This window comes from Rosa rugosa, chromosome 1, assembly GCF_958449725.1.
Source record: "Rosa rugosa chromosome 1, drRosRugo1.1, whole genome shotgun sequence".
Taxonomy (NCBI): domain Eukaryota; kingdom Viridiplantae; phylum Streptophyta; class Magnoliopsida; order Rosales; family Rosaceae; genus Rosa; species Rosa rugosa.
The window spans coordinates 67,919,793-67,945,150 of NC_084820.1; the positions used below are offsets into that span (position 1 = coordinate 67,919,793).

The following is a 25,358-nucleotide window of genomic DNA, read 5'->3' on the forward strand; positions in this document are numbered from 1 at the left end:
AATAATTTTCAGCCATTCCATATTTCAGTTTCGTTGTTATTATCTTTTATTTGCTCCTTATTGTCTTTATGCTTTATTTGTTTGACCATGTTATTTACTGTTCGTAGTCGCATAGTAGCTATCAATCTTGAAGATTTCATTCGTTACGAGTTCGCCTTTACAGTTACTTGTTATTATTTGGATCCAATTGATTTAAGCCCTGTGACCAGACAATTCATATTCACTCACACTCTCACAACCACACCCAATTCACCCGACCTTCAGCCATCAAGTCCTTGATCCAAAGGCAGCGAACTATCGGCCGAGAATCAGTTCCTTCCTCGGCCAACAATTGCTTGATAAGTCAGAACTACATCTACTACAACTACAATTGCACACTTGGCCTTCTGGCCGTGTGCTGGCACGCCCCGCAATCTACTCACCAAGAAGGACATTTGTTCCTTGATCTCTCGGCTTTCTAGCCGAGGTGATTTTTAGAGGCAACATCTTTTGGCACGCCCAGTGGGACCCAAGATTACTATTTTCTTAGTAAGGTTGAATGCAAGGGAAGGAGGTTAGTCAACAAAAACAAGACAACCCGTACAGTGTAAACAGGGGAAAGAAGTGTCTTCGGTGTGGAGAGTCTGGACATAATTCAACTTTCTGTCCATCACGGCCGAAGCTCGATCTTACTCCAATCAGAATGTCACTCGAGTCAAGTGGGAATGGGACTTCAGATTCTTCATCGGCAGAGCAATCAGCCGATGAACGTAGAGCTCAAGAAGCAGCAAAGACTGCAGCAGCCGAATTAGCCGCAAGGCAGGATGCTACACAAGCAGCGGCAGCCGACGCCGCTGCAAGGCAAGAAGACATGAGACGAGCGGCCGCTGAAGCAGCTTTGGCCAGACAATCTACTGAAAGTTCATCTAGAGGCTCACCACTAAATGCTTTTCAGGGTGCCTCAAATAGCACGACCACTCCCGGCGCTATCATATATGCAGCTCGAGATGGAAGAGTCAGAGATACTGTGGAAGATGACTATTTAGAACCGGCTGGAGTGTCAGCCGAGTATATGTATAAAGTATTGAATGAAGTTTTTAAATTGCAGACGAATGAACTCGCTGCCCGAGGAGAAATCAACAATAGAACGTTGGTAGATCAGTTAGCCAATGTTTTGGGAGAGAATACTAACCGATCAATTGGAGGATTGCAAACGTCTCTTGAGCAGCTGAACCAAACAATGGCGGCTATGGTGAATGGTCAGAACACTTTGCAAACCTTGTTGATACAAAATCAACAAGGCCAACTTAACCAAGCACTTCAACCTCCATGGCAGCAAGCTCATGCTTATGTTCCACAGCCACAGGCTCAGTTTCCTATTGGTGGACAGCCATTCCAAGCTCAACCCCAATTTGGAATGGCCAATAACTATGTGCAACAGCCGATAAATAACAACAACGGTCTAGGAGGACAAAATCCACCTAGGAATGGGTTGACAGTCGAAGAAATTAGGAGAATCTGTGAAGAAACTGTAGGGCCGGCTCCTAGGAGAACGGCCAGGCCGAGATACACCAAACCATATCCGGAAAGGGTTGAGAACAGAGATTATCCGAGGGGATTCAAATTTCCTGACTTTCCTCTCTTCAGTGGAGATGATTACCAATCAACTATAGCACATATTTCTCGGTTCACAGCACGGTGTGCCGAACACTCTAGAGATGACGACTTGAAGCTAAAGTGGTTTGAAAATTCATTGACCGGCCCTGCACATGCATGGTTCGTTAACTTGGCACCTAATTCTATTCAAAACTGGGCCGACATGGAAAGAGCTTTCCATGAGCAATTCTATCGAGCTGAACCAGAAGTCACAATTGCCGATTTGGCAAAGATGTATCAGGAAGCACATGAATCAGCCCAAGATTTCTTAGACAGATTTAAGGCCGCAAGAAACAAGTGCAGAGTTAATTTGGGAGAGCTAGAGTTTGTCCGGATAGCTCAACAAGGTCTAAATTACGAGTTGCGCAAGAAATATGAAGGAGTTGATATTAGGGACATCTTTGAATTAACCACTAGCGTGGCTAGATACGAGGCAATCATCAGAGAAGAAACTCAAGCTAGATCAGCTTCAAAGGGAACTTATTATAAGAATCCTATTGTTCATGCTATGGAGGCCAATTTCGAAGGTTTGAAGGTCGAGGAAGAAGATTCGGCTGATATCAATGCTGCCGAATTATTTATAAACAAGCCAGTGGTTTGTAAAGCCCTTGCAAAGCCAACAAACCCAATCAAGGATAAACCTCAGCCGATAACCTATCATACCAAAGATGGCACACCTTTAAGATTGACACCTACTCGCACTTACACTTTTGATATCACAAAGGCTGACATAATTTTTGATCAACTTCTTGCTGAGAAAGTAATTAAATTGCCAAAGGGCCATGTTATACCTAAGGCCGATGAAATTAGAAATAAGTCTTATTGTAAATTTCATAATTCATGGAAGCATTCTACTAACAATTGTGTGGTTTACCGTGATGCTTTGCAGGATCTCATCGAGAAAGGAAAGCTGAAATTCCCCGAGACAAGCAAACCGGCTCAGCTTGTTGATACTGACCCATTTCCAGTCAACATGGTGTACGTCAACTTCCCAAGAGGTCACAGGAGGAATTGGCCAAATATGAACTTGTCTGATCCTAGGGCTCGTCGAAGGTATATGTTTCGTGACCAGAGGAGGGAGCCAGTTTATGACAGTCAGGATGAGGATGCATATGATATGACAATGCCACCGGCTTTGAAGGCCTCATCGTCCTCTACTTCAAAAGCACCGCTGGCCAGTGCTGTGATTCTGTGCAGCCGTTGCAACTGTGAGGTAACCCTCAGTAACCTTCTGCAAATCAAGAACCAAGAGTTAGCTACTGATCAACAGGTAAAGCCTGAGTCAAAAGCTCCAACTAATTGTGGAGAAAGTAAGAAGAGAGACACCGGAGCGAAACATGCTGGCAATGAATTGGGGACTCCCACGGCCAATTTGGCCGAGGATGAAGCACTTAAGCTCTTTGGCCCCCACAGTCCCAAGGGATGTTATCAGGGACAGCAAACTTCCCAAAGTATGTTTAAGAGGATAAAGGAATCTGAAAACGCCGAGAGTGGACGACTTTCGGTGAGGAGGAGGTTGACTTTTGAGGATGATGATCTTGAGGGAAATTTCACTGACGGTTTCAATGGCCGACGACGATCAGGTTTCGACCAAGATGATCGATTTTATGACCAAGATTACTTTGCTAGAAATAGAGGCCGTAGACCTTATAGGACATATCGGCCACCAGTTACTCATGACAACAGGTGGTATGGCCGAGCGGCCAGAGATCAACCATTTTCCCCTTTGACAAAAACTCAAAAGAGACGCATGCAAAGGGAAGTGGCGGCCGCAAGGCAGCAAGGGTCTGAAGGGTAGGAAATCAAACGCTCAACTGAAGCAGATAACAGAGAAGCCCCCATAATAAGAGAAAACTTTCATAAGGATTCAGGAGAACCTATGGAACTTGAGACCATCGGTGACCAGTTTGAGAATGTTCTTAGCTTCCCAAAGCTACCTCACCTGCGGTTTACCGAAGGAGGGGTAAAGATCTTCAAACATCTAAACCCTCCATTTAAGTTGGCTGAATTGGAGACAATGAGAAAGTTCCATCAGAAACATTCAGCCCTTGCAGTCTATGGGCTTCCGAGGAGCCAAGATTATATTCTCAATACAATAATAGCAAATTCTGATGCAGATCATGCTCTGATTCGGCAGGGTTTCCATAGCCGATTCATTACTCCTGGTTTGAAAGCCTTGTATCAAGCATATCGCAAAGGAATTCAAAAGAAGGATATAGTCGCTCAAATCCCAGTTTCAGAAGCCGACTTTCATTTCCTTAGATGTTTTCATAGAAGTCACTCGGCTGAGGAAACCTATGGCATAACGCCAGAAGAGGTCCAGCTCGCAAGGGAACTTGATGATTATTTAGAGAAGAAAGACTTTGCAACTGAAGAGCAAGCGAAGGCCGATGCCAGAGCTAAGGATATTGAATAGTAGAAGGAAATTCAGAAGGCGGCTAAGGATAAAACGCCAAATGGGAAAATCCCCACAATAAGAGTACTAAGAGGACAAGATCCGCCATTCTCAAATCAAGATTTGGGAATGATGAAGAAATATCATAGGATCTATTCAGCATTGGCCACTTATGGCCTAACTGAGGAGGAAAATGCGATGATGACAATGTTGGAAAAGGATCTGTCTTCAGAATCATACCTCATCACTGAGGATTCTAGCATCGGCTTAAAGATCAGTTATCAGGCTATGATGGAGAACTGTAAGATGGAAGCCAACACTGATAATTTGCCCATCTCTGATTCTGACCTTGCTTACCTTCGCACTTACCATAAACAACATCCGGCTGCTGAAATATATGGATTCACGTCCGCAGAGAGCAAACTATTGGACAATTTGTCCAAATATCTGCGGGCTCGTGCAATTGAATGGCAAGCTGAGACAGAAAAGGCATCCACCAAGCTGACAACTGGGGCCATTGAAGAATTAAAAAAAGAGCAAGCCAGTCTCAATCAGAAGTTGAAAGATGAGGAAATGGTAGATGGTGCTGCCACGAACAATGGCAAGCAGGATGATTTTGGAGACGAAGGTGATGAGGAAGTCGATTATGGGGAAGAGGAGGAACAAGGTGACTACGAAAATGAAACTGGAATCGACTACGACATAGGAGATGACACAGCTTTTGACATAGAAAACTTATCCCCATTTTACAAGGACGAGGCCTTTGGAAAAGGAGAAGGTAATACAATGGACATCAACATGGTTTATGTCCTACCTTCAGAACTCAAAGCTCAACCAGGTCAGCCAAATGAACTGATCGGCGACTTTGTTGCCGATCAACAACCTCGATTTGAGATTGATGAAGTCGATGCCCAGTTGAAGGATGACGACGGCCGTGTGGTACTCACAAAACCAACGGCCACAATGGCTCAACATTTGAAGCCGTTATACATCACGGCTTACATAGAGGGATATCCAATAACGAAAGTTTTGGTGGACAATGGTGCGGCAGTTAATGTGTTACCTACAGCCGTCATGAAGAAATTACGCCGAACTGAATCTGATTTGCTCCCTTCAGACATTACAGTGAGCAACTTCTCTGGAGGTAAAAGCAGGCCAAGAGGTATTCTCCCACTCGATGTCACTGTGGGGGAAAAGACAAACATGACGGCTTTCTTCGTGGTCGATTCATCTGCTCATTACAATGCATTGCTTGGCCGCGATTGGATTCACCAGAACTTGTGTATACCTTCTTCCCTGCATCAAGTTTTGATCTTCTGGCATGGAGACAAAATTGAGGTCATTCCAGCAGACAATAACCCATTTCAGGCATCCACCAATGTAGTGGAAGCAAGGTTTTACGAGGATGATATTGGTTATTTCACTTTCAGTGGAAGAGATAGAAAGGGCCGACCTACTCAAGTTACGGCCCAGAAAATTGTCAACCTAGGGAGTGAGGATGTTTTGCAAGATGCAGAGTGTCCAACCCTGGTTTACCTCTTCAAGGACAATATCAATGTCTAGAGACCCAAGGTCTCTAGAAAGAAAGGCCGCAGTCCGATCTATTTTAGGACGTTTGCTGGCCTATTGGGCCGACAGGACTACCAGGTCTAACTCGGCCATCAGCTTGATGGAATATATTACAGAACAACAGGAAGAAGAACTGCAGTTGGAAGATATCGGCCCAGCCCCGGCCAAATTAGAAGGTACTGAAGCCGAAACTCAAGATCCCGTAGACCAAAACGGATCAAAGGTATTATCCCATAATGTGGGAAGCTCGAGCTACTGAGTACTGGTGTGACCAAAGGTCGGCCACCAGCTTATAGTGTATATATGTTTTGGCCATCTTGATTTTGGCTGATGCAATTAAGCCAAAAAGAATTTTATTTTTATCAGTTTGTTTGCTTGACCATTATGCTTCATTTGTACTTACTGATACAAGATATTATCTATACATGACACAACAATGTTTATGATACTTTACCGGCAAGCAAATACTTAATTAGTTTTTCATCGGCCCATAAGTTTCAGTTGTTTACAAAAAAATCGGCCAATGGCCGACAAAGAGCCACATACATCAATCATCATTACTCGGCTAATAAAGCTTTCAGAGCTCCCAAGGTTCAACCAGTGTCCTGAGGGTCATTCTCAAGTTGCAAATGCGCGTTTGGTAATACTTTTTTGTTTGCCTTCATAATTGTCTTCTCTAGTCCATTTCGCAGCCATCGCTTGGCCGACCCAATCTTACAAGTTATAGAGCATCATTGGTTAGCACATCATGTTTCTCAGTGTACATCAAGTTTCTCGTTATTCGGCGCTATTCGCCGAAAACCAAGAAACTTGGGGGGGGCAAAGGCATATTACATGCATATGAGCCAAGATATTGTCGTTCAAAAAAAAAAAAAAAAAAAAGGATCAAAGAGGGAAACGGGTTGTTGGCTGCCAACTTTTCATTTTGTGTTGGCTGCCAACTTTCATTTTTGAGTTGGCTGTCACTTTCTTTTTGTGTTGGCTGCCAACTTTTCATTTTGTGTTGGCTGCCAACTTTCATTTTGTGTTGGCTGCCAACTTTCATTTTTGAGTTGGCTGTCACTTTCTTTTTGTGTTGGCTGCCAACTTTCATTTTGTGTTGGCTGCCAACTTTTCATTTTGTGTTGGCTGCCAACTTTCATTTTTGAGTTGGCTGTCACTTTTTTTTTGTGTTGGCTGCCAACTTTCATTTTGTGTTGGCTGCCAACTTTTCATTTTGTGTTGGCTGCCAACTTTTCATTTTGTGTTGGCTGCCAACTTTCTTTTTGTGTTGGCTCCCTTTCTTTTAAGTTGGCTGACTTGAATTTCCTCATGCATGTTGGCCAACTTAAAAATGTGAACTCCCTTGTTGGCTTACTCTTCCTCACTTGGGCTCATTGGCCAACCTAAGGTTTTTCATGTGTTGGCTTACTCCTCCTTACTTTGGCGAACTTGAAAATTATTGGCCAACTTGAACTTTTTCATGTGTTGGCTTACTCAAAATAGATTGCTTGTTGGCTTACACTTCCTCACTTTGGCCAACTTGAAAATTGATTCCCTTGATGGCTTACTCTCTTTTGTTGGCTAACTTGGATTTTCTTACTCATTGGCCAACCTGAGATTTTTCATGTGTTGGCTTACTCCTCCTTACTTTGGCCAACTTGAAAATTGTTGGCCAAGTTGAACTTTTTCATTTGTTGGCTTACCTAAAATAGTTTTGTTGGCTTCCTTGAAATTTTTCATGTGTTGGCTCCCACTAGCCACTCAATTCCTGGCCAACTTAAGGTTTTTCATGTGTTGGCCAACATGAGCTACAAATTGGCTTTCCAGTGATATGTTTTGTTTGTTGGCTGATATTTAGCATTTTTCACTTGTTGGCTTCCATGAGCCACTCTCTCTTGTTGGCCAACTCCAATTCTATCAATCGACTAAACTCGAGTAAGTTATTTGTTGGCCTTCATTAGCCGATTTGCCTCTTCATTCTTCTGTTGGCCGATTTGATTAATGTTTATTGGCTTACATGCATCCATTGAGTTGTTGGCCACCATGAGGCATATTCACTTGTTGTCCTACTCAAACTTGTTTATTGGCTTACTCACAAACCGCTCACTTCGAATATCATTTTGTTCAGTTACTTGCTTAGGCCAATTTAGTCGATTTTCCGAAATATCATTCGACCAAGAAAATACATTCTAGCCATCAGGGAGGTCATGTGGGACATATTTACATGAGTTTTCGGAAGTCGATTAGGGGGCCAAGTTGACTCAAATTTCTCAACCACTCGGCGACATTCACCGATGCTTAAGAAACTTGGGGGGGCAATGTTTGTACCCACATTTGCATGTCCACTCAGACATAGCTAATGTGCATAGTTAGATTGATTTCTAATTACAATGAGCCGCTCAAAAGGTAATTGGGGGCCGATAGATAGAAATATTGGCCAATGAATAATTGGACAATTCATTTTGGTCCAAGACAAGTCACATAAAAACTAAGGCCAATGGGAAGTTTCGAAAGTTAGGCCATTGGTTATCGGCCGGCCCGTAGTCGTCAATTTAAAAAGAGACTTATTGTCTAAAATATCATCGGCCGATTGTTCAAATCCCTCTAGTCAGTTTCCAACTCGAACTCAACTTAGAAAGATAATAGCCGATGTAGTTAGTAGTTCAATCAAATTGAAGTTCGTTAGCCGATGAAGAGAGTTCAATCCAAGGTAGTCTACTTCAAGATTAATTGCAGCCGTTGATGAACACATCAGAGTCGATCCAGATAGAGTCCAGCGTCAAGTCAGCCGACGATAAGTATTGGAGCCAAATCAAGATAGAGACACTGAGCTAAGAGGAAGCCGAATTCCACTCAACTTCAAAGAGCCAAGAGATCAGTTCAAGTCACAAAGCAGCCAATATATAAAGAAGCATCGACAGAAGACAATACACACACAACTCCAGAAACTCAAGCCATCAAGCTTTTCTTATTTTCGTGTTACCTTTTGCTTAGGTAGAAGTTCCGTCTGTTTCCCTAGTTTATTTGCTCTGCTAGTTACAATTTCAATTGCTTTAATTTCCTTGTAGCCTAGTATCGATTTTGAATTGTTCTCTTTGTTTTCTTTCAAACAGTAGTTAATAATTTTCAGCCATTCCATATTTCAGTTTCGTTGTTATTATCTTTTATTTGCTCCTTATTGTCTTTATGCTTTATTTGTTTGACCATGTTATTTACTGTTCGTAGTCGCATAGTAGCTATCAATCTTGAAGATTTCATTCGTTACGAGTTCGCCTTTACAGTTACTTGTTATTATTTGGATCCAATTGATTTAAGCCCTGTGACCAGACAATTCATATTCACTCACACTCTCACAACCACACCCAATTCACCCGACCTTCAGCCATCAAGTCCTTGATCCAAAGGCAGCGAACTATCGGCCGAGAATCAGTTCCTTCCTCGGCCAACAATTGCTTGATAAGTCAGAACTACATCTACTACAACTACAATTGCACACTTGGCCTTCTGGCCGTGTGCTGGCACGCCCCGCAATCTACTCACCAAGAAGGACATTTGTTCCTTGATCTCTCGGCTTTCTAGCCGAGGTGATTTTTAGAGGCAACACCACTCTAATGAGTCCATCATGTGTTATATTAGGTAACACCAGACTGAGGCGTCTGATTCCCTTGCAACTGTTAGTGATATCCACAAGGAGGAGATCGGTGCCGAAGTTTTGGAGACTTATATCGACGACATTGCCACGACCAAGATCAACGGCGTGGCGGCACATCGCTGCCATCTTCCGTGCATTCTTCTTCCATGATTTGGCCGCACATGTCGATGGTGCGCCACATCATCGGGTCCTTGCAGATTCGGCGCCACGTCATGCACACCTTCTGAGCTGTCTCCAGAATCTCGATCACTCCCAGCCGTGATAATATCGAAGCGGTCAGGTCGTGTGGAAGGTCAATCCAGTTCCGGCAGTTTTGTTCTTGGTTTCGGTCCATTGAATTCGACTTTGTGTGGAGTTTCTTAGGCAAATTTTGTAGAAAGTCAAAAGATTATGAAAATATATTTGAGAGAAAGATTTTCTGATATCACAAAGAGGACAATTATATACAGAATTACAGATACAATCTTGTACCCTTAATCTTAATAAAACTCTACTTTAACCTAGATTACAGAATATACAAGAATATTCTAAATATACAAGCAAGGCAAGTAGCATGACTCACGCTAACAAGAAAGAATGGTCCATGGGCCACATCATCGGGTCCTTGCAGATTCAATGCCACATCATGCACACCTTCTGAGCTGTCTCCAGGATGGGAACCGAGATAATATCAAAGCGGTGAGGTCGTCTGGAAGTTCAGTCCAGTTCGGCAGGATTTCTTTTGGTTTCGGTCCATTGAATAATTTGAATTCAACTTTGTGCTGTGTTTTTGGGCTAAGTTTGTAAGGAAGAATGGTGCATGCTGCATGTTTTTGTAGGGAAAAAGGTTTTCGTTAATTGTTTTAGGCCTATTGTGACCACTCTTATCAGCTAGCCGGGATTTCTATTAGAAAATGGTTGGCAATTTTCTGCTGACCGGCGGGGAAAATATGAGGTTTAGACACCTTTGCCGCCAAGTTCGTTTAGACTTAAGCTCAAGTTATAGAAGCTAGTTTCACTGAAGTGCTAAACTACCTCTCTGCATATGCTCTTCTTGAGATCTTTTTTTGTTTTCCAAAGCTTGTTCATCTTTGCAATTAAAGGGAAAGGTGTGAAGGAAATTTTAGAGGGTTTGACAACTATCATTAAAAAGAATAGAGTGACGTTCTTTTCTATAAACTATCAAAAGCAAGATTTAGATTATTACAACATCAAATGCAATAATGAAATCTTCTAACAGGAGACTTTCTAATAAATGCCTATGATAAGTTTCTTCTATGGCTCGCACCTTATTAGATCTGTTGATTATACAATTCAGAGCCCGCCAAAACAATTCCAGTGTGTTAAGACTCGAGAGAAGTGAATAGAATGTACAACATCAACAAATAAGATGAACACTATTACAGAGACTGGTTATCCTCTTGATCATCCTCCTCTTCGCTGTGCAAGGTTGCTGCAGAGTTTGAATCAGAGTTCTCGGCTGTGACAGCACCAGTACTCTCATCATCCTGATTTCTAAAGTGATTTGAAAATGACCACGGATTCCAAGTCGAGCTTGCTTTTTGAAGGCCTTGTATGGCCCTCATTGCAGCAATTGTTCCACGGTATATATCCATATTTGCCTCCTGGTTTGAAGGTGTGTCAGATGCCACATTAGCCGAACTGTTCAATTGGGGGTTGGACTTGTCTTGCATGGTTGGGGTAGATTCAATGACTTCTGCTTCCAATGGGAAGAGAAGCTCAAGATTTGCCTCGCATTCACGGACTAGCATCGTGAGAGGTTGTGTTGTAAAGAAAGGTGCACGAAGGGCAAGTTGTGTGAAAGGTAGACGCAACAATCCTCCAGTTCGTTTATCATACTTCTTTAGAATTTTGACTAGCCCTATTGAAAGAGACAGAACTCATTTTAGCAAATAGCTAACAACTTAAACTTCACCAAATAATATGGAATTAGAATAAAGGTAACACAGTGAAACACCATCTCCCTTATTCAAGTTAAATATAGGAGCACAAAGAAAAATAGTACCTGCAAAGTTTAGCGAGCTGTAATTTTTGAGAAGCACCATCTCCCCATGAATGGTGACAAAGTCCTTACGAATGTCCATCACTTCTTCACTAAACTCACTCTCTGAGGTAAAAACTCCACCTCTGCTGCTCTTTTCTTTAACTACCTCAATTCTTCCTTTTAACTCCTGTCATAATTGCAGTTTGCAGATGAAAAAGAAGTGGAATACGACATTGCCAAATGGCTCCCATGAAGAAAATTTTCCAACCAGAGCCTTAAAAGTGCACCACATTTAATACGTAGGATTCAACCAAACGTACGCAGATAATCCAGAAAAAGGACCACACAACACAATTACAGACCTATTGAACTCGAAACTCTACCCACTAATTCATGAGAAAATGTCTCACTAAATATCCAATCATTTCTAGAACTCTTTTCTGCTTTATTGCCATAACCCACAACAACAATATTCCGGACACAACACTTACCGGGCCATATTGTTTCGGTGAGAGATGGTATTAGTCCCAACTGTAATCTCACTCCTAATAATAATCTTAACAGTAACAAGAACAAGCCAGAACTAACAGTTAAATCAGTACCCTGTAATTTTGCTACAGCCTCAGATATAAAAGATACTCACTTTCAGGTATCTTCCCCCACATGAATATTCTCATTCCTTCATTTTTTGGTAGATTACCTAAATTTGCATATTCACAGAAATCCGATCCGAATCCTAAAACAACATGTTCATCCACTATATACCACTTCAATTCCCTTCAAATTTTAACCAAAAAAAAAAAAAAAGATTGATACTTTCTCAAATTCCTTAACATGCAAAACCAAATCTGTTAACCATTCATTTAAATTCAATCTTATTAGTGTTGGAATCAAACCAAAAAAGTCAAAGTTTCAAAAAACCTGGAAGCGAATAATGAAGTCCTCCTCTTTATCAACGTAGAAATCGTTGAGCTTCTCAAGCTCGTCATTGAGAATCCCGACGAACCAATCCTGGAGGTCCGCCAAGGGCCGGCTGCTGGCACCGCTGTCGGCATCTGAGAGCCGTCGATGAAAATTGAAGGGGTGAGGCAGGGCATCGACGGCTGCGGCGGGCAAGCGCTTGAGGAGCTTCTTGAGAAGCTTGTAGCAGAGGAACTTGTCCCTCCACTCCGGGATCGTCTCCTCCAAGTGGCTCGTGAACTCCTTCCCGAATTTCATTGCCCTTCTCTACAACTTCAAACCAAAGTGCTTTTTGTCTTGTGCTTATAAGGAAAGCACTCAGAGCAGGGCCTTGTGTTTATGTGCGGTAATCGGTGGTGGTAATCATGGGGATAATGATAGAGAGAGAATCCAATATAGGGTGAATGAGTGGAATTTGGAATTTTTCAATGAGGCAATTTGTCTCCGACTGTATTTCCGGGGTACTTATATGATCGGAGTAACAAAGTATGCTGTAATTTCCAAAGATGACGCTCTTTATTACTTAAAAATGCAGGTGTAATTTCGGAAGTCTCCAGAGGACTAACCGCGCAGTAGTAATACTATTCGATTAAACTCTTTAGAATGGAAACACCAAAAATTACAAGGCGTAATAATACAGGTACCATTTAAAAAATAACAAATTACATATAAGTTATTGACAAAAGATGACTTAACAAATACATCATTTAAAGATGAAATTAAACATATAAGGACTAAATCTTACAAATAAGGACAATGTGCTCTCCACTTGCCACATGTCATGAGTTAATTTACATTTTTACCCTTAACTACTTCTTTTGACTTCTAATCCCTTTATAAATATTAAATCTTACAAATAAGGACAATCTGCTCTCTACTTGCCACATGTCATGAGTTAATTTACTTTTTTACTTTTAACTACTTCTTTTGACTTCTAATCCCTTTATGTCATTTTTTTTTTCTGAGAATAATCTATTTCATGTTACTTTTTTTTTTTCCGAGAATAATCCGTTTATGTTAATTTTTTTCCCTGAGAATAATCCATTTAATATAGTTTTTTTTTTTTAAGAATAATTTGTTTATGTTACCTTTTTTTTTTTTTTTGAGAATAACCCCTTTATGACACTTCACAAAACCTCACTCTCCTACTACTCTCATCTCATCGCCTAATCTTACTACTGCACTTGTCCAATCCTGCTACTGCCCACGCTGCACTCATACTCGTCCAGTTCTGCTACTGCACTCTTACTCGTGTTATATGCTACTGCACTCGTCATCGCTAATCCTGCATTCCTACTACTGCATTCTTATAATCCTGCTACTGCACTCATACTCGTCCAGTTCTGCTACTGCACTCGTCATCGCCTAATCCTGCTACTGCACTCGCTGCACTCATATTCGTCCATTTCTGCTACTGCACTCGTCATCGCCTATTCTTGCTACTGTACTCGTCATCCCCTAATCCTGCTACTGCACTCTCTGCAGTCATGCTCGTCCAGTTCTGCTACTGCCCCCGTACTCGTGTTCTGCTACTGCACTCGTCATCGCCTAATCCTGCTACTGCACTCGTCATCGCCTAATCCTGCTACTGCACTCGCTGCACTCATATTCGTCCAGTTCTATTCGTCCAGTTCTGCTACTGCACTCGTCATCGCCTATTCCTGCTACTGTACTCGTCATCCCATAATCCTGCTACTGCACTCGTCATCGCCTAATCCTGCTACTGCACTCGCTGCACTCATATTCGTCCATTTCTGCTACTGCACTCGTCATCGCCTAATCCTGCTACTGCACTCGCTGCACTCATATTCGTCCAATACTGCTACTGCACTCGTCATCGCCTATTCCTACTACTGTACTCGTCACCCCCTAATCCTGCTACTGCACTCTCTGCAGTCGTGCTCGTCCAGTTCTGCTACTGCACTCGTCATCGCCTATTCCTGCTACTGTACTCGTCCAATCCTGCTACTGCACTCATCCTCGTCAAGTAATCCTTTTATGTTACTTCACAAAACCTCACTCTCCCACTACTCTCATCTCATCATCTAATCCTGCTACTGCACTCGTCCAATCCTGCTACTGTACTCATACTCGTCCAGCTTTGCTACTCGTTTTCTGCTACTACACTCGTCATCACCTAATCCTACTACTGCACTCATACTCGTCCAGTTCTGCTACTGCACTCGTCATCGTCTAATCCTGCTACTGCACTCGTCCAATAGTTATTTGCAGGAGCAGTAGCAGGATTTTTTCTTCTTCTTTATTGCTAAAAGTGTCCATGGTTCAGTAGCAGCTTCATTTTAAATAGCAGGAGCAGTAGCAGAAGCAGGACAGTAGCAGGATTTTTTTTCTTCTTTATTGCTGAACGTGTCCTTGATTTAATAGCAGCTTCAGGAGCAGTAGCAGGATTTGTTTTCTTCTTTATTGCTGAACGTGTCCTTGGTTCAGTAGCAGCTTCATTTGCAATAGCAGGAGTAGTAGCAGGATTTTTTTCCTTCTTCTTTATTGTTGAATGTGTCCTTGGTTCAGTAGCAGCTTCATTTACAATAGCAGTAGCAGTAGTAGGATTTTTTTTCTTCTTTATTGCTGAACGTGTCCTTGGTTCAGTAGCAGTAGCAATTAGATTTGTCAATCTATGAATGAAATTAAAAACATAGAAAATCGCATTATTCCCACAGCAAAATTACCAAACCAGTAGCAAGATCACCCTTTTGCACCTAGACAAGTTGCCAAATTGTACACAGATAAAACAAAAACTATCTTCAATTATTGGTTTTCAAGCAAACATTTACATGAGACTGGATCTACAATCAAAACAGAGAACCTCCTAACAATAGTTATCAAACAGTTAAGCGTGAACAAGTATAAAACAATTGAAATTGAAATTGAATTAAACATTAGCATATCATATCATTGATATGATAGTAGCAGATCTGTTCTTATAGCAGCATAGGATGTGAAGCTAGAATACTTGAATTGTAACGGGAAGAAGCAATCACCATGTACGCAGCAGATAAAGAAAAAATATAGCAGTAGCAACAGTAAGGAATAATTTAACAGAGCCAACAACAAGAACTTGATAAAAACAAAGCTTTACATGCACAATCAACCCCACTTCCCTCCAAAATTCACAAACCGTAACTGAAGAAGCGTAAATGTCATGTAATTTATGAGCCAGGATTTTAGATCTGCATTTTAAGTAAAATGCAGTGCATTATGCATGAGCATGAATGTTTCTTACGATTTCCCTGAGGTCTAGTAAATGCACAAATGCATTGCGATACAAAATTGATGCATATAGTAAAGGAATGAAACGAATTGTATAAATTATCAACACATATGTAGTAGTAATCATTACAAGAGAGCTAGTGCTGCCATCTATAAGAGAACTATTATCAGTCCTATTAGTGTCCCACCCACTAAACATATAGGTAGATGGCCTTTCCCATGGAACAATCCCAAATTCATCATTATACTTGTCCATTCCTGCTACCAAAAACTGCCACGCTAAAGCACCTGCCCCAGCCTGGTGTTTCTTTGCAGGTTTGTAAATGACATCAAAAATAGTTTTGTAAAATCTATCAAGCTGGTCTGCCAAGCCAAATTCGGCGAACATGACTGATTTATTAAGTTCTTTCTCAACATCTTCAATGTGAGAAAGCATCCACTTGGTGACAAACTTCAGGTGGTCCTCCACTTCTAGATCATGAAACCTACCCAAAAGTGAAAACTGGTTAGATATATAGGAAATCCTAAAAGGTGTTTTGGGTCTGTTTGAGACACAGTAGCAGTATATAACATTAATAATAGTATATTTTGTTGAGTTCAAAAAATTTCGTTAAGTTTCTAGCTGAACTACTTGATGCATTAGCTCATTCATTTATAACTGGTCGATGTGAGGTGTTATGTGATTTGCCTTTTGCTCGAGCATAGTAGCACTATGTTAACCATGTAGGTTTTTCTAGTACTTACTCATACTGCTTCATTTCTGCAGGCTATCACTTGTTCAGGAACAAAAGGTGAACTATTACTAGCTGATGTTACTACTCAGTTGAAGAACAAAAATATCACTACCGATGTCAAAGTTGACACTGACTCCAGTGTAAGAATCACATTGTTTATTCTTATTGCTACTGAATTCACATTGTTTATACTCAATCAAACAAAACAGAGACACAGTAGCAAGCAAACAAGAAGCTCAATCCTCAATAAAAAAAAACCTAGAAAAGCCATCCAATTGAAACTGTAAGATTCAAGTCCATCTACATATCATCACCCTTGACTGCAATTAAGCTCTCTCTCACTGGTTCTAATAAACCCAGTGAAAGAGAGAAAGAGAGCAAATAACACTGTTCGCACTCTCTCTCTCTTGATCAGTTGTACCAAAGCAGCCTCAAAAATCAAAAACAACAAAAGGGTTAGAATTTCAGTTTCTAGCACCACCCAGTGACCAGATTAAACCTTCACCCATTTACGGATCGACGGATAGATCCAAGATTGTAATCAGAGCTCTACTGCTACTCCTACCTCATCTTTTCATATCCTTATTCGAAGAAACATAAACGAAGGCAGCAAAATTGGAGTAAGGGCTTACCTTGCCGACCTCCATTGGAGCCAGATTCAAGCTGAGTGCTACTGCTTCAAAGATTTTGCAGTGCGTTTTGGATCTGTCGCTAGAGGTTTTAGGGTTTCTGATTTGGGTTTGCGTTTTGCGTTTTGGGATTTCAGGTTTTGGTCGTTGTGGATTATGTCAGTGGCATGAATGTAAATTGTAATAAAAATTGAGCATTTTAGTCATTTTGTATCAAAATTCGAAGCCAGGCCTGCTTCATTTGGTTTTGGGCCTGAGCTTGTGTCCTTATTTGTATAAAACTATTTGAAGGTGGGTTTTCTGTGTTTATATCTTTGGTCTGGTGCTACTATGTAATTTTCTATTTAAAAAATTGGGGCTGTGACCACTTACCCAATTTTAGACAGAAAATTGCCCACTTACTCCACCAAGAGTTATTTAACCCCATTTACCCAAACTAACAGTGTTTGACAGTATTACCCTCATTTTAATTAATAAATTACATTAATCTCTCTATCTCTCGCTCGCTCCCTCCCTCCCTCACGCTCACGGCCCAGAACCTCGATGCCTGGTGATGATCCTCGTCGCCTCGATGCCCGGTGATGATCCGCGTTGCCGTAGTCTCCGGTCACGAAAACCAAACCTCCTTCACTTCTCTGATGGTGGCGATGTCGAGGCCTTCGGAATCCGACTGAAACTCTGTCTCTGTCAGATCCGATTGGCGGAGCAGTACAGCCTGGTGATGATCCTCGTCGCCTCAATGCCCGGTGATGATCCTCGTCGCCGTCGTCTCCGGTCACGAAAACCAAACCTCCTTCACTTCTCTAATGGTGGTGATGTCGAGGCCTTCGGAATCCGACTGAAACTCTGTCTCTGTCAGATCCGATTGGCGGAGCAGTACAGCAATCGGAGCAACCATCTCGGTGCCGCGACGTTGTCGGAGCCAGCCGGTCATTCGGACCGCTACCTCCTTTGGCGCGGTCAAGTATGGAGGTCGCGCATTCTGCTTCTCTCAGATTGGTGAATGGCTGCGTGGCACTACTGTTATGGTTTCTTCTCTAGCGGCTGGCGTTCGAGGTGGTCATGCCTTCTGGTGTTGCGCGTCTCAAGGTGATGGCATGGATTGTTTTGACTGGCTACTCTGGGATTGGTGTTGATGTGTTGGTGGCTCCGAGCCCCGTGGGTAGGCCACCAGACGGAGGTTTCTCTTAACATAAGAGATTTATCTACTTGATCAGGCACTTGGAAATGGTTATTTGGAAGATAATAATAACCCATTATTGGCCCCCAGTAGACACATTATTGGCCCCCAGTAGACTTTGAAATGATCACTATAGTGTGGTGTATTGATAAGTTACCTGTTGTTTTCTGTGTATTAAAGACAAATTATCTGTGAATCATACAAAATGGTGCATTTTTGGTGGTCTATTGGGAGGCAGTAGAGACATTGGACTTTGTATTGGGGGGCAATAATATGATTATTGGGAGCCAATAATATGATTATAAATTGATCAATTGTTCCTGTAGTGTATTCATTTTGGTTTTGGGAGTTCATACAATTCACTGGACGGCAATAATATGATTTTTGGGAGGCAATAATATGATTACTGGGGGGCAGTAATATGATTACTGGGGGGCAATAATAGCCGGATTCCGGATTCCAGTCATCAGTCGCCGGATTCCGGTTACCGGTTCCCGGAATCCGGTCATTGGTCGCCGGAATCTGGGCACCGTTCGCCGGAGTCCGGTCACCGGTCGCCGGAGACCGCGCCGGCCACTGGTCACCGGAGCACAGCAAGGTGGAAGGTGACTTCTCTCTCTAAGTGAGAAAGAAGGAGAGGGCAAAAAAGTCTCAAAATAAAAGAAAAAAGAAATAATTGGGTAAAGGGGAAATAATCCCTTAGAGTGTTTTGGGTAAATGGGGTTAAAAAACAGTTGGTGGAGCAAGTGGGCAATTTTTAGCCTAAAATCGGGTAAATGATCATTTTCCCTAAAAAATTCTACTCTTTTTAGGAAATTTCTAGGGTGTAATAATGTGTCTCCAAGTGCATTTCTCATCAATTTGGCTCTTTCCTCTTTTGTTTGATAAGTACTGGTTTGGCGCATATCTTGATTTTTATGTTGTTTGTGTGGGTGTAGATATTTTATGGACACTAGTAATCCACCATCTGATTAATCTTGTTTATTGGTGCAACCCAATCAACACTAGGTTTCCAATGACATACGCATATTCCCACTACCCAGAATATGCAATGAGAATGTGCAATGGCAGACATACTCACTTGATACATCCGTCACCATGAAAACTTGAAATGGAAGAAATGGAATGTCCACATCAGCCACCTAAATTTGGGGCCTCCGGACAAAAAGCAAAGCTTTTTATTTGATGTCTTTTTGTCCTAAATTCTCATTCAGCTCGAATCATATTTAGACTAATCAAAAAGCAGCATAGTAATGATAAGGAATTGGAAAGAGCAGATTACAAAGAAAATTAGACAGGTTTTGGGCCCTAAGGGAATCATAACGACCGCCTTTGGTGATCAAACATCAATTGAAGCACCAAAAGAACCGATGGAATAAATTAAACAGAATAAACCGCATATTAGGTGGCCGGCTTTGCTCTATATTTTCTCCAGGGCCTGCAGAATATCATCCTTAAGATCTTTGAAGTCTTCGAGACCGAAGCTGAAACGGACCAGGTTATCCTTGATTCCGTACTTGAGCCTATCTGACTGACTGAGATCCCTGTTTCAAAAGCGTGATAACAAAAAGCAGTCAGGAAACGAAGACATTCTTTTGCTCACTGTTGCAAATACCACATGCACAAAAAATATTTCTCAACAATATCAGTGTATAAGATGATGCCTAGGCAATTGAATCAATAAAATTATCATTTTATTGTAAGCAGTAACTTTAGTAACTTAAGGCAGCATTAATTGGTTATGCACTGCCAAAGCACCTCCAGCCTCCAGGCACCACTAATACATGGTTCAGAAATGAATTTTCAGTAAAACCCTGATCATAGTCAAATAGCTCACAATCTACCTAACTTATCAGACTCGGATGGAGAGATTTTAACATTGTAACGTTGACAGCTCAACCACTATAGAATTTAGCACATAAGAAATTTGGATCTCTCTTTCAATAAGACAGTAAAAAACTTAATTCATTAGCCACCATAAGATTTGAAAAAAGGGAATACCAATAAGACATTATGGCTGGCTGATCCACAATGCTCTCACAACCACCAAAGGAGGGGGCAATATATGGGATTTTCAGGGCATCAATGAACTTAATCGTTCTCTTTAAGTCTCCATCAATCTGCAAAGTTAAGTAAGACACTATGTTAACCCAATGACAATAATATGAGCACACAGAAGATGATGATTCTGCAAATTATAATCACCTCAAAACTGACAACACCACCGAAACCAGTCATCTGCCTCTTGGCAAGCTCATGTTCAGGATGATTTGGCAGGCCAGGGTAATAGACATGCGCCACCTGCACAGCATTTTACATTATATCAGTTTGTAAATACAAGGTTATTTAACCCAAACAGATCATTATACAGTTTGTAAATACAAGGTTATCTATCCCAAACAAATACCAGTAACCAATATTGGAAAAGGTCAAGGTTATCTATCCCAAACAAATACCAGTAACCAATATTGGAAAAGGTGGGCCTATTTGAACTTTTTATTCTCAGTTAGGCCCCTATTTGATGACATTTTAATGCCTACACTACCCAAATGAGAAAAAAAATACCTTAGGATGTGCCTCTAAAATTTTGGCCATCCCCAATGCTGTAGAATTCTGTTGCTGTACACGAATATGCAGAGTCTTCATGCCTCGAATGATCAGGTATGCAGCATTCTGTTGACAGGACAAACATATATCAGTTATTATTATGCAATCTAAAGTTTCATGGGGGCATTCCATAACAAATAGAGCTGAAATTCATTACGCAAAAGTGGAAAATCTACAATAATCTATACTTGAAAGGCCCAGCATTTTTGTGGGGATGGAAGTTAAGATCATTATCTCCTCATAATGATGTTTGAGAATAATTAGTGTAGAAAAAAATGTAACCCACAATACTTCTTGCTGAACATAACTCACCGGGTTAAGAGCACCACCCAAAATATGATGCAATATACGAATTTCAGAAACCAATTTCATTGAACCGCTAATACAACCAGCGAGGACCTGAAATAGGATACATGTACTTGCTTAATGCCTCATTCAACAATAACTGACCAAGTATATTTTGCACTCTTTCAAATAACTTGCATTGATATCAACTGACTTACATCATTGTGACCAGCAAGATATTTCGTTGCAGAGTGCACAACAAGATCAGCCCCAAGGGCAAGGGCCTTCTGATTGATAGGTGTGGCAAAAGTGCCATCAATACAGACTAATGCCCCTTTTCTATGGCAAAGATCTGAAACCAACTGAATGTCCACACACCTGAGGAAAGGGTTTGTAGGAGACTCTGTGAAGAAAAGAGAAACCTGCAGAGGTACAATATAATGAAAAGATCCCCATGATCTTCTAAGACATACAGAAATTTAGAAACCAATCTAAAAACTTTCTGTTACTAACTTTATTCTCATCCAATGCAGTTTCCAGTGCTCCCACATCAGCAGGGTCGATAATTGTGGCCTGCATAGAGGGTAACAAGTATAATCACTAACATAGTATTACCATTAATTTGACAAGTAGCAGCAACTATCCTATTACTAATCAGGATGACTCATCATTCCAAAAGTAATAACAGCAAACCATACCGTGATCCCCATTTTGGGAAGGATGGTCTCAATGAATATCCGAGTCTTCCTGTAGCAATCTGTTGTTGTCACAATATGCCCACCAGCTGGAACCAATGCCATCAACAAGACTGTGCTAGCACACATTCCAGATGCCAGCATCAGTGTTGATTCCGCTCCTTCAAGAGCACTGTATCATACAAAAACACAGCTCCCCCTCAATAAACATTCACCATACTAAATGACCAAGATACCACAACCACAAGCAGGCTTTGGAATACTAAATGACCAAAATACCAACCTGATCTTCTCCTCAAGAACCACTGTTGTTGGGTTTCCATAGCGCCCGTATTCAAAACTTGTCGCGCGTTTCTCCTGCAACAAGGTAAGGATAATGAGCCAAATGATCACTGACCATGAACCATCAATCAAACAATATATACAATGTATTGCTCACTCCAAGCACAGGAGCTAAATAATGATGCAGAAAATAGTATTACTAATATGTCGCAATCGCAATGATTATCATCACATACCTTGAAATCAAGGAGGTCAGCAGTTTTCTTAAAGAAGTAAGCAGAAGTATTAACCACAGGGGTTGTAATTGCATCAGTTACTATACCACGACCCAATCTTTCACCTACACACAGAAATCCAGTTGTTGACACGCTAATCATAGCATAATCATTCAGAAATGAATTAAGCCAAGCAAAAAAACCAATTGAATTGAAAATAATCGAGAAAAAAACAAAACGATTAAAAGATGAATACAAATTAATTACCAGCATGAATTGCGATGCTCCCATCGGAGCTCAAAAACGAGGCGTCCTTCAAATCGGGCAAGCCTCCAAACTGTACACCATTTCCAAACACCGCCGCGTCATCCACGGCGGCGGAGGAAGCGGCAATGGCGGCAGTAGCCGCCAGGTCGTCCTCGGCCCCGATCTGGGGCGGGACGACCAGATCGGCGGCAGTGGCGGCGGCATCGACGGCACTAGCCGCCGGCACCGCCGAAAGGTCGGAGTCTTTGTTCGACCACGAAGCCGCGACGATCTGCGCGACGCCGATGTTGCTGCAGTTGCGGCGGGCCTTGGTGCTGAGCTGGCGGACGAAGTTGGGCGGGAATCGGAGAATGAGAGACGACAGGCCGTGAAACGGCGCCGTAGCGTCGACCCTTCCGGCGGCGAAGCGGGGGCGGGGGCCGGGCTTGTCAGCAGCGGCGCGGCGGGTGGCGAGGTCGGGATGGTGGCGGCAGCAGTAGGAGGAGGAAGAGGAGGTGAAAACCCTAGGACACGTGTACACGGCCATGGATGGCGATGCGTGATAGTGATGGAAAAACGATGATGGAGATCCCGTAGCGGTTTTGGTGGTGTTTTGAGTTTCTAATTTTTCGCGAAAGAGGTTAGGGGGGTTCGGGTGGTTTTAATACCCGCCCTTTTTTTTTTTTTTTCTTTTTTTTTGAGGGGTGGCTTTACTATTTCTCTACTATAAAAAAAAAAACAGAGAAAGACAAGTGGATTAGTGCCGACGTGGATCCACAGTGGCAACATAAAGAGAATAAAGTTATGTAAATTTACCGATTTATTAGGAATTTACTATTTTTGGGAGAATATTTCTCCAAAAAGTTGAGCGATCACAAAAGGTTTTCGTTGAATGATGATTTGTGTTTGACTCAACGAAGATATGTGTTGTTCGATTGTAAGTTTGTGATTGTAGTCATTTGAACATCCAATTGGGTCTTAGTGATTCTGATATTTTTTATACAAAATGTATGGTTACATATGAAAGTCTTGTTACGATCTTGAAAGAATGATAAAACCTTATATACAAAAGTCTGATCTATGTGTTAAAAGGTAGATGTTGTATCCTATGGATGATCAAGAGTTCAAGGCAATAATCAGTGTGCCTCCATCTTCTTGTTGTAATTGGGAGGACAATTATTATTTCTAATGCTCTCACAAATATGTGACATTTCTTTAACTTTATATAAGTGAATCATGATTTCTCTTATATGCGTTTAATTTGATTTTAAGCAAAATCCCAATTCCCAAACAACCCAAGTAAGAACTAAAGTTGTCATAAAATAAAAATAAAATAAAAACTAACTCGAAAAGAAAACAGGCTCCACTTTCCAACAACTAAGAACTATGTTCTTTGAATCAGTACTCCTTGCCGCAGCATTTGACAAATTATCCTCACATTAAAATTCACTTTCTTCTTTCTTTGACTTTTGTCTTATATGTAGTGTCTCTAATGCTAGCAATATTCCTCATCCACCTTCCCTTTCTACATTTCCCACTTATTGACTGACATATGTCATCTTATTTCACTCAAAACTATAATATTTAATATTTTACAAACTGAGTATTATATTTTCCAGATATACCCCTAATTATTGCATCAATCAACTCTTTCTTATTTTCTTATATTTCCATTTAAATAATTCTTCTTCTTCCTAATAAAAAATATAAAAAAAGTCTTTTTAAATGTACCCAGCAAATATCTAAATACACCCAGCAAACTTTTTACACCCGACAACTTTATAAAATCTCTAACTACACCCGGCAATTTTTCCTATAATACCATTTTCTTTAATTATACCCAGCAAAGCACATATACCCAGCAAAAAACTCATACACCCAGCAAAACTCATTCACATTGACGAAGAATACCAAACACCCAAAGACTCCCTGGTTCTGAGAAGAAGAATACCAAACTTTGTAAATTTCCTAGATGATCAGACAGCGAGGTCCTGCAATGCATAATGGTCTTCTAAAATTTTTTGCTCATCATGTTCATATAGAAGAGGAAGCCCACACTTGAGCACCCAGCCTGGGCGGTCACTTCCATTAATCAAAGCCTGTAGGTCGATGCACTCATTCGATGATCCAAAATTAACGACTTTCGTGGTATGTAGGAAACCCATATGAATCCTTCTAGATTCATCCATTTGAATTCTTCGTTGGTGGTCATATAGGCTTGGAAAGAAAATATTTCTGGTTACTTTTGGTACCTTTATGAATTATGAATGCAAATTATCATAGATAGGACTAAAAGAGTCCAAATCATTCATGTGTTCCCCAACAAATAACTAAATAGTTTATAATTAGTTGGAAATCATGGGTGTAGGAATGGAAAAGGTCCGGACTGCCTGTATCAGTTTCCAAATAACATGTAAGGTCACTACACCAATTTTGTTATCAGACAACGGCAGAAAACCGTTGTGTGATTTGAAGACCCACCGTTGTAGAGTGAGCCGTTGTCTGATGAAAAATCAGACAACGGTGGAACACAGTTGTGTGATAAACACACAGACAACAGGTATGTGTTATAACTGTTGTGTGATAGCTCGGCAGATGGCTCGACAGATGCCAAGCGCGCAGCTGCGCAGCAGTTGAGGGGCGTCTTCAGACAACAGTGCCAGTTTGCAACCGTTGTATGTTAATCATGTCAGACAACATTTTTTTATTTTGTCTATTGTCTGATTGCTCTTCAAACTTCAGTTCTTAGACTATATCTGTTGTGTGATTAACTTTAGGACAACAGAGTTCAATTGCTTCTGTTGTGTGATTAACTTATAGGACAACAGAGTTCAATTAATTCTGTTGTGTGATTAGCTTTTAAGACAACAGAGTTCAATTAATTCTGTTGTCTGAGTATTAATCAGAAGACACTGATTCGTTAAAAACCGATGTGTGATATATTGATTACAATGTGTTTTTCTCCCATTTTTGGTCATTCAGACAACAGGCAGTGATCATTAGCTTTGGTCTGTTGTGTGATCATTTGAATATTCCATTCCTGAATTAGATTGTGCATTCATTTGGTCTATTTACGAAAT

General features: G+C 41.2%; 2 protein-coding genes and 2 long non-coding RNA genes across 5 annotated transcripts; 1 reads left to right on the top strand and 3 right to left on the bottom strand.

The window, feature by feature from the left end:
• The first annotated feature begins 5,974 nt into the window (after window positions 1–5,974).
• LOC133726365 (uncharacterized) lies at window positions 5,975–9,736 on the top strand. Of its 2 annotated transcripts, none has more exons than XR_009854769.1 (2): window positions 5,975–8,575; window positions 8,909–9,736. It is a non-coding gene; the product is annotated as an uncharacterized LOC133726365 (long non-coding RNA). The 2 variants fall into 2 exon arrangements; XR_009854770.1 differs by having other exon boundaries at window positions 9,218–9,736.
• A 621-nt stretch (window positions 9,737–10,357) lies between these two features.
• Window positions 10,358–12,637, bottom strand: LOC133726364 (SPX domain-containing protein 4). The gene is made up of 3 exons (XM_062153897.1): window positions 12,139–12,637; window positions 11,239–11,404; window positions 10,358–11,094 (listed from the first exon to the last, which is right to left on the bottom strand). Exons 1-3 carry the CDS (start codon window positions 12,433–12,435, stop codon window positions 10,613–10,615), a joined length of 945 nt encoding a protein of 314 aa, XP_062009881.1. The 5' UTR covers window positions 12,436–12,637; the 3' UTR covers window positions 10,358–10,612.
• A 2,836-nt stretch (window positions 12,638–15,473) lies between these two features.
• On the bottom strand, window positions 15,474–16,921 carry LOC133746004 (uncharacterized). The gene is made up of 2 exons (XR_009863895.1): window positions 16,772–16,921; window positions 15,474–15,890 (listed from the first exon to the last, which is right to left on the bottom strand). It is a non-coding gene; the product is annotated as an uncharacterized LOC133746004 (long non-coding RNA).
• A 2,139-nt stretch (window positions 16,922–19,060) lies between these two features.
• Window positions 19,061–22,928, bottom strand: LOC133726366 (cystathionine gamma-synthase 1, chloroplastic). The gene is made up of 11 exons (XM_062153898.1): window positions 22,300–22,928; window positions 22,054–22,157; window positions 21,819–21,892; window positions 21,539–21,707; window positions 21,354–21,413; window positions 21,059–21,262; window positions 20,868–20,954; window positions 20,514–20,621; window positions 20,154–20,249; window positions 19,950–20,068; window positions 19,061–19,492 (listed from the first exon to the last, which is right to left on the bottom strand). Exons 1-11 carry the CDS (start codon window positions 22,823–22,825, stop codon window positions 19,369–19,371), a joined length of 1,671 nt encoding a protein of 556 aa, XP_062009882.1. The 5' UTR covers window positions 22,826–22,928; the 3' UTR covers window positions 19,061–19,368.
• Between the last annotated feature and the right edge of the window lie 2,430 nt (window positions 22,929–25,358).

Coding starts and splice junctions, on each gene's coding strand:
- LOC133726364 (XM_062153897.1), bottom strand. CDS start 12,435: ATGAAATTCGGGAAGGAGTTCACGAGCCACTTGGAGGAGACGATCCCG. Junction 11,405..12,138: donor ACTTCATTATTCGCTTCCAG/GTTTTTTGAAAC, acceptor CAATTATGACAG/GAGTTAAAAGGAAGAATTGA. Junction 11,095..11,238: donor CAGCTCGCTAAACTTTGCAG/GTACTATTTTTC, acceptor CTCTTTCAATAG/GGCTAGTCAAAATTCTAAAG.
- LOC133726366 (XM_062153898.1), bottom strand. CDS start 22,825: ATGGCCGTGTACACGTGTCCTAGGGTTTTCACCTCCTCTTCCTCCTCC. Junction 21,893..22,053: donor CTGACCTCCTTGATTTCAAG/GTATGTGATGAT, acceptor ACCTTGTTGCAG/GAGAAACGCGCGACAAGTTT. Junction 20,069..20,153: donor GTGGTGTTGTCAGTTTTGAG/GTGATTATAATT, acceptor TTAACTTTGCAG/ATTGATGGAGACTTAAAGAG.